This window comes from Akebia trifoliata, chromosome 15 (genome assembly GCF_017979445.1).
Source record: "Akebia trifoliata isolate Shusen 1 chromosome 15, ASM1797944v1, whole genome shotgun sequence".
In the NCBI taxonomy this organism is placed as follows: Eukaryota; Viridiplantae; Streptophyta; class Magnoliopsida; order Ranunculales; family Lardizabalaceae; genus Akebia; species Akebia trifoliata.
This window is the reverse complement of record NC_141389.1, coordinates 23,603,857-23,612,215: the sequence shown is the minus strand read 5'-3', so window position 1 is coordinate 23,612,215 and position 8,359 is coordinate 23,603,857. Positions and strand designations below refer to the sequence as shown.

At 35.3% G+C, this 8,359-nt stretch overlaps 1 protein-coding gene across 4 annotated transcripts; it reads right to left on the bottom strand.

Annotated features, from left to right (window-relative positions):
- Nucleotides 1-2,419: 2,419 nt before the first annotated feature.
- Nucleotides 2,420-6,571, bottom strand: LOC147384675 (APETALA2-like protein 3). 4 transcript variants are annotated; one of them, XM_086426149.1, is made up of 11 exons: nt 6,415-6,571; nt 5,618-6,296; nt 5,365-5,390; nt 5,226-5,256; nt 5,055-5,142; nt 4,814-4,965; nt 4,353-4,397; nt 4,138-4,241; nt 3,890-4,026; nt 3,509-3,613; nt 2,420-2,951 (listed from the first exon to the last, which is right to left on the bottom strand). In XM_086426149.1, the coding sequence occupies exons 2-11, from the start codon at nt 6,166-6,168 to the stop codon at nt 2,721-2,723; spliced, it is 1,470 nt and encodes a 489-aa protein (XP_086282275.1). In that variant the 5' UTR covers nt 6,169-6,296; nt 6,415-6,571; the 3' UTR covers nt 2,420-2,720. The 4 variants fall into 4 exon arrangements, with proteins under 4 accessions (XP_086282275.1, XP_086282277.1, XP_086282274.1 ...); XM_086426151.1 differs by having other exon boundaries at nt 3,947-4,026; nt 5,618-6,560; XM_086426148.1 differs by having other exon boundaries at nt 5,618-6,559.
- Nucleotides 6,572-8,359: the final 1,788 nt, after the last annotated feature.

Genomic DNA, 8,359 nt, shown 5'->3' with positions numbered 1-8,359 from the left:
AAGAAAAATTCAGAGATTTTTTTTATTAGAAGTTAAAGAATCGAATACTTGAGTCATTTCCAATTAATATATGAGAAGGCCAGGTTAAGAGCCGATGTGATCAACAAAAAATTGAGGGAGGGGGGGGGGGGGGCAAAAATTGGAGGGAGATGAGGGTGTGGGAGCAAATGGGAAGAGAGGTGAGGGAGTGGGGACAAATAGGCAATGTAAATAGATGAAAATAAAGGAGTGTCTCAAAATTTTGTGGGGGCACCTTACTAACTCCATACCTGGGCCTCATCTTAGACGCAACAACCACGTGGAGCACATGTACTACAATGTTTGTCACGAGGATATTTCTTAATTTCCTTGGTGAAAAATAAATAATATATATTCGTTAAAATTACTAATATGTCCCGGTTATTCCAAATTTCAGTTTAGAAAGCTAAGGATATAGATATATAAGGGATAAGGTGAATAGGGTCTCCATTTATTTTTTAGGAGATGTAACCATCATAAGGGCAGTAAAAGTCCTCTTCCAACCTAATATAACGAGACCAAGAAAATAAGGAGGGCCAACTAACCAAGTAAACATTTTGACAACTAGAAGTTGACACATGTATCAAAAGGGTTTATTTGTAATTTAAAAAATTAATTAAATTTTTTCTTTTAAATTATATAGTAAAAATGATAGTTTTGCAATTTAATAATTAAGGAACGTTATTATACAACCATGGGTTGTAATTTTCTTTGATTTTTATCAAAATAATCTTGATTATATTAAATTTAATTGTAAAAGTGAGGGTATTTATAAACCCTCAAATTTTGGTGTCGAACCACTTCTACTCCATCTTCTCTCATTATAAATGCCACTTATAATTATAAAGATTTGGATAACCTGACAACCAATAAAACATTTGGAATTAATAAAATGATTGACCTACTGAGATAGATATAGAAGATGATAACATCTTCCCCCACATCACATAAGTACGTTACGTAAATAGTAGATGTAGGGAGCCAACACGTGTTAACTCTTGTTAACAAGATAGTCAAGGGTGGATTTATGCAGAGGCACTTGCCCCCATAAGAATATGAAAGTCTATAAATTAATGAGCTATTGCAATGGATATTAGGTGGCAAATAAAAAAATCCACCACTACTATCCTCACAAACAAAAATAAAAATAAAAATTCACTCTTAATTGTTCTTACAAAATATTTTTTCAACCAAAATCAATAATTCATGGTACACCTAGATATTCTTGACTCTATAAATAGGAAAGGACCTTTACCTTCAACCCATTGTGGAGGCACTCCATCAACAAGACCATTAGGATTTAAGGAAAAACACAGATTTCCTAAAGATCAATCCCAAATCTTCTAGGAATTAACATATTTTTTCATAGATATACATTTTTTATTATTGGGAATACCTAACATCCCAATGGTCATGTTTGATGAAATCCTTGACATTTTTCAATAAAGAATCAATTAAAGATAAATGTATGCAATTTTTTTCTTCTTGAACCTATACCCAATTGAATTTTCTACCGACTTTATTATCAAAATGTTTTACATCCAGATCCAAGAAAACAACAGGAGACTTAAGGCGGTATTAGGTCACTTATCCAACTATAAGAGAAATTTATCCATATGTCGAAGACGAGTTTTAGAGTGGAGAGCGATGAAGGATTCTTGGTTGGAGATTGAAAACAGGCATCAAAGTCAATTTCGCCTAGTCTTTCAGTGAAGACTGAAGTCAATGGCACATGTCACCAGTTTGCAAAAATCCAAAAAGGATAAATCAACTTTTTTTTTTCTTAGAAATAACAATAATTGTATTGTACTCACAGTGACAGAAGGATTCAGCCCAAATTTAATAAAGTGGGACCTACCAGCACCCATCCTTGTAGCCATCTTTCTTAAGTTAGGATCCTAAATAACATACGTAGACTAGTACATGTACTAGTAGACACCAGAACAAGGTGTCTCGGGCTTTAACACAACTCCAAAGAATAAAACAGACAACCCCCAGCAAGGCTTTAGGTATTAGATGATTAGATCTCTCTTATTGTTCTTGTAGTAGACTAATCATGAAAATAATTATAATTTTTATTATTATAAAATAAGGTAGATGAGATTATTTATTATAAAATCGTATTTTATTTAGATAATAAATGTTTAAATTCTAAAAATAATTAATTATTTTCATTAAAGTATACAAAATTTCCGTACCGAGATTTTCAAAATATCATCCGACTAAACTCATTTACCTCGCGAGATTCTGCAGATGTGAGATGCAATTCATGGCCGATATCAAGATGACTCGGCCCAAGTCATCTCAATCATGGACGAGATTTAAAACCATGGCACTTCCACAGCTATACAAATTACACAGAACACGTGAAACAAAACCAAGGAAATATGGGGGATCAAAATAAAGTAAATCAAAAGCTCATGTTAATGTTGAAGGCCAAATTCACCCATGCAATCCTTACAGATCCCCATTTAAAAGAAAGGGTCCAAACCACATACAATCCTCTAATACACAAATATAACTAAAGTGTTATGCAGCAGCAAGTACAATATAAGGGGGAAAGAGAGAGAGAGAGAGATTACTTGTATATGAGATCTTGGTGTATGAAAAACCTAGTTTCAATAAGAAGAGAGACATGAATGTTGTGGGTGCAGAAACATATCTTTCCTGTATAGAGGGAGATGTGTTGCATTTTGGTGGTATCAGCTCCTGTAAATGTAGTGAGATGTGGGGGCATTTGATGGAGGGTAGGGGTGATGGAGGGTAGTGGTGTTATTTGGAGGGAGGGCTGAAGTGGTAGACGAAGAAGAGAATCCTGATGATGCTGCAGTAGAGAACAGTGGAATTGGGGTAGCCGTGCCACCGTGGCCATGCATTTGCCACGCCCAGTTCAAGGGTGGACCTACTTCGACCCTCTTCTCTATCACTCTTTCCTATATATTTAAGAAACAATAATAAACTATGTGTCACAACTCACAACAAATGAAATACACCAACAATTTAAATCAAACAAATTAGCAAGATTTTTCTACTAAAATGTGGTTAAAAAAAATTCTTCCCAAATATAATAAGCCAAAATTTCAAAAACTCAAAATTAGAACAAAAGGTTACAATAGCCATCAAAAGTGATACATCACTCTAGTTATTGCAAATTGGGGATCTTCTATGAGGGGAAGATTGCTAATTAAGACAAAATTGATCACTGTGGTGCAGTGGGTTGGGCAAGTTGAGGAATGGTTGATTGAAGGAAACATTAAAACTGAGATAAGGCACAAACTTGAGTCTGGAAATTAAACATTAAACACAGAGAAGCTAAAAGAAAAAGGATAAAAAAAAGAAAAGAATTAAGCCATTGAGAAGCTAATCAGTGACATATTAAAGGTGCGACTTCGTTTAAAAGTTTGATAAGATAGGACAGACATATAGTAGTGTTTTTGTCCCTTCCAGAAATAAATTATCAAAGAGAATTAGATTAAATAAAAAAAATTACCTCATAATTGGGAAAGCAACTGGGATATGCACCAGTCCAGATGGGAGGGTGCTCGGATGCCGTTGCTAGGCCATGGGTGAGTTCACCACCCACTATTGCCGAAGGCTGTAAGACAATAACAAAGTAGAGACTATCAGTAGCTATTACCAATGGCACAATCAATGAAAATTTTTCACCACAACTATCCATGGGTGAAGAAAATCAAGACTCACTACTTGTAAGTTCAGATATTAAAAATTATTATTTATTTTGTGCAACTATGTAAGCTAATTTCGTAAGTTTGCCTAACAAGATTCAAACATCTGAAAATGAGTGATTCCTAGTTTTAAATGTATTGATGGAATACATAGAATGAGCTTTGATTTCTAGTTTGAATGTTACCCTTGCTCTCCTGGCATTGGAAATTTCGAAAGGGACATACTGGGATTGGAAACCCACCACATTGCCATTCCCCTTTGAACCATCAGCAGAAGAAGACAGAGAAATTCCCAAGTTCAGGTCAAGATTGTGGTCAGTGCCTGCAATTAGGAAACACATTAAGGATGGGTTCACATAAAAGGGATTTCTTGGAGGCTGACATTCTCCATTAAAACATTGAACAAGACAGGACCAATGATATAAGCTAATACCTCCATTGTCAGACTTGGAAATTATCTCCCCCTCATATGTACTCAGCTCAAAGTTGGTGACTGCTTCCCTTCCATTACATTTGATTGCTGCCTTGTCATACGCCCTGATTGCCAAAAAACCAAAACAGAGATCTGTGTTAGTAAAACCAAAATTAAGACTTCGGGGGAAGTAATTGAGTATTAGGAAGGTTGAAAAAATTTATGATAAGTAGGACCTTGCAGCTTCTTCTTCGCTGTCGAATAGCCCAAGATATATATACCTACAAGCAAGTACCATATTATTATTGCTGAAAATAGAATTCCCAAATAATTCTTTTACCAAGGCATCTAAGAATAATTCCCAATGAGAAGTTTCTAAAAATTCTCCGAAATTAAGGGTTAGCCGATTAAATCAACAAATTGATGAATTAATCAAACATCAAGAAAAGACTAGGATTTTTAGAGAGGTTGATTGTGATAGGGTTTGGTAAGAAATCCAAAAACATATGTTGTATAATCTCTGAAATTTTGACGATTTTTTCACAAAACTTTCCTGAATTTATCCGAATCAACCAAATTGAAACCCCACCAAGTAATTGTCGAATCCGAACTTTGTTACTATGCTTAAACCTATCATCTACATCTAAAATAGAATAAGATCATCAAGAATCAGAATTTCATTTTGTGGGTTCCTTACTTCTTGCCGAGGAATTGCCCCATACGAGCTTCCCATCGTCCACATTTGTGAAGTGTAACCCCTCTATATTTTGAGCTTCCCCTTGAAAATCCTGTGCTCTGGCGACGAAGAATGTGCACAAATTCTTCCTTGGTAAGGTTCCTCATCTGAAACTTGGATCAAACAAAAAAAAAACCCCAATTTAAAAATCCCATTAAAACACAAAGAAAATTCGATCAGCAACATTTACCCTAATCCTCACCTGTTTCATGTCCTCATCATAATCACTAAGAGTGAAATTGATGTCGGCATCGACTCCTCGAAACTTAATTGCAGCTCGATCATATGCCCTTTAATTAGAAAACCCAAATGAGAGTCAATTCACCCAAAACAACTATAAATTACTAGGGTATTCATCAAAATTGATTCTTACCTAGCCGCAGCATGAGCAGTATCAAACCCACCTAACAAACCCAACATTCAAATCCATAAAATAAAAAAAACCCAAAATAAGAAGAAAATAGAACAACAGATAATGAAATTTAACCAAAACAGAGAGATCAACTCCTTACCCAAATACACTTGTTTCCCACAATCCCTGATCATAAAAACAAAAAATTCAATCAAAATATACAAAAAAGAGAAAAACCCATAAAAGATTAAAGATCAATTTAAACTTGAGAAGCAAAATCAGATTATTCTAACAATCCATAATCATAAAAAGGAAAAAATTCGATCAAAATATACAAAAAAGGGCAAAACCCATTAAAAATCGAAGATCAATTTAAACTTGAGAAGCAACATAAGATTGTTTAAAGTTCTTACCAGATGTGAGATTCCCATCTTCCTGTTCTTCGATAAAAAGTCACTCCACGATACTGAGAGCTACGAGACCTCGGCCCTCTTCTACTTTTCTTCACCTGAGGTTGTTGCGGCTGTAAGACTTTGACTTCTGGTAGACCAGAGTCAATCTTGCGGAACGAGAGATTCACCCAATGTGGCTGCGCTGAAGAAGCCGAAGCCGAAGACGGACCCAAGGCGACCCCACCATCGCTCGCTGGGAAGAGATCCCTTGTAACGAAACTCGACTTCAAAGTCAGATTCTCTCTCTCGTTCTCGTCTTCTTCGATGGAGTTTTTGTTTTTGATGATGTCGAAGTTAAAGGCGAAGTGAGAGCGATTGGTGTAAGAGGAGAAGGAATCTTCGTCTCCTCCATTGTAAGAAGCTTCAGCATTAACGACAGAGGAATTCGAAGTTCCAGAATCATCCATTTGCGTTCCAGAACCTTCTGGAAGCTTCTTCTCCATTATCATCATCGTCAACTCATCTTCTTCGAAGGTCGAATCGGAAGATACACCAATATTAAGATCCAACATCACTGTTTCTCTTCCTTTGAACTTTGTTTCTAATCTGTTGTTCGATTTTGTATTTTTTAATCTTGAGAAGAAGAAGAAGATTCTAGAAGGTTGCAGACTCTTTTAGTCGAATTTCTTGCTTCAGAAAGCTTTGAAGAGAGATTAAAATAGAGACGATCGGATCCGAAAAATTGAAGAGTTGGATACGAATTAAAGATCAAAAACATTAAATCAAAGCCAAAATAACAAAACAGAAGGATTTCTTACATAATGAGAGTGTTTGTGAAAGTTGGGATGGAATCACTTCTGTGTGCGTTGGGTTCCATGGAACATGAAGCAATTGCATTTCTGTTCACCCCATTTTTCTCCTACTTTTAATTTGAGAGAGAGAGAGAGAGAGAGAGAGAGGGATCAAAAGAATGCTCTCTCTTGTTACCAATGATTCCTATTTCTTGATTGTTTTACATTTGGGGTAATTTAGGAATTACCCCTTTGTGTGTTGGTGAATATTCGAGATACCCTTGCACTTGTAAATTGATGCTACACCCTTGACTGTCGTCTTTTTTTCTTTTTTTGACAGAAATTGTGAAATGACAAAAGTACCCTCACATTATTGGTATAGTATCCATAGTTTTAAACTTCACCAGTAGTCCGAATGGACTTGATTTACCAAAAAGTAGGTTTTCAAGTTGAATCGATTCGCACATTTTTATGAAAAGCTTGGTTGAGTTGATCAATTTGAGTTTCGGATACAACCTGGGCAGGTTGGAGGGTAAACCTAGACTCAACCCAAGTGTAGAACTCTTGACTTGAGCACAACTCAATCCAACCATCTGGTCTAAACTCACTAACCCAAGATCAACCTAAGCTTGATCTTCTAAAATCGGATTGAACTAGGGTGAGCTTGAATTTGGTAATTTTGGATTGTATGGTCAGATTGGGCAAGTTGGGCTCGTTGAATGAACCTAATTACATTTTGATAAAACTCAAATTAAAAACATAATAATAATAAATAAAATGTATTTAGGTTTAATACGAGGTTTGGGAGGGAATAGATGTTGATATATATAGGGATGCGTTCAAAGGCCTTAAAGAGAGCAAAATATTTTTCAAAATAGGAGTTAAAATTTTCGTAAAAAGCTGATTTTTTGTGAGGATGATCTCTATGGTGAAGAGATCGTCCTCACTAAAAATCAGTTTATTTCGAAATTTCTAACTCTAGTCTACAAGTTGAAGAATCCTGGACTGTCTGATTTTTGTAAATCACTTTTTATAGGATTAGAAGTTTCATAATGAGTTGATTTTTGGCGAGGATGATCTTCTCGTCATAGAGATCATCATACTCATTCCAAAACTTCTTACACATGCATTGTAAAAATGTTTGGCTCTCTTTAGGGCCTTCGAACGCGGTCGGGTTATTTTGACAAAATCCTATACAAAGTTTTATCCTATATAACTAAAAAGTTTTGCAATGGACTGATATTTTGTGAAGATGATTTCTATAGTCAGTAGATCTTCCTCACAAAAAACAAGCCAATTTTGAAACTTCTAACCCTTTGAAAAGTGGTTACAAACTAACGTTAAACAATTTATGGTTCACAATTCTTCAACTTATAAACTAGGTTAGAAATTTCAGAATTGGCTGATTTTTTGTAAGAATGCTTTTCTTACCATAGAGATTTTTCTCACAAAAAATCAACCCATTTAAAATTTTTTAGCCCATATAAGACAAAATGTTTTTTCTAGAGTGTTGTCTAAGATTTTATCAAAAGAACGCTACCCATATATATATATATATATATATAGAGGGTCCCGTTCAACAACAAACATTTTGGCAAAACATTTTTCAAAACATGGGTTAGAGGTTTTGGAATGGGTTGATTTTTGATGAGGATGATCTCTACGGTGAGGAGATCATCCTCACCAAAAATCAACCAATTCCAAAACTTCTAGCCCCATGTTTACAAGTTGAAAAATCGTGGGCCGTCCATTTTTTGTAAATCATTTTTGATGGGGTTAGAAGTTTTGGAATGGGCTGATTTTTGGTGATGATGTTCTCTTCATCGTAGAGATCATCCTCACCAAAAATCAGCCCATTCCAAAACCTCTAACCTATGTTTTGAAAAATGTTTTGCGAAAATGTTTGTTCCTAAACATTTCCCATATATATATGGGTGGGGTTTCGTAGTCACGTAAAGCTACTCATAAAGTT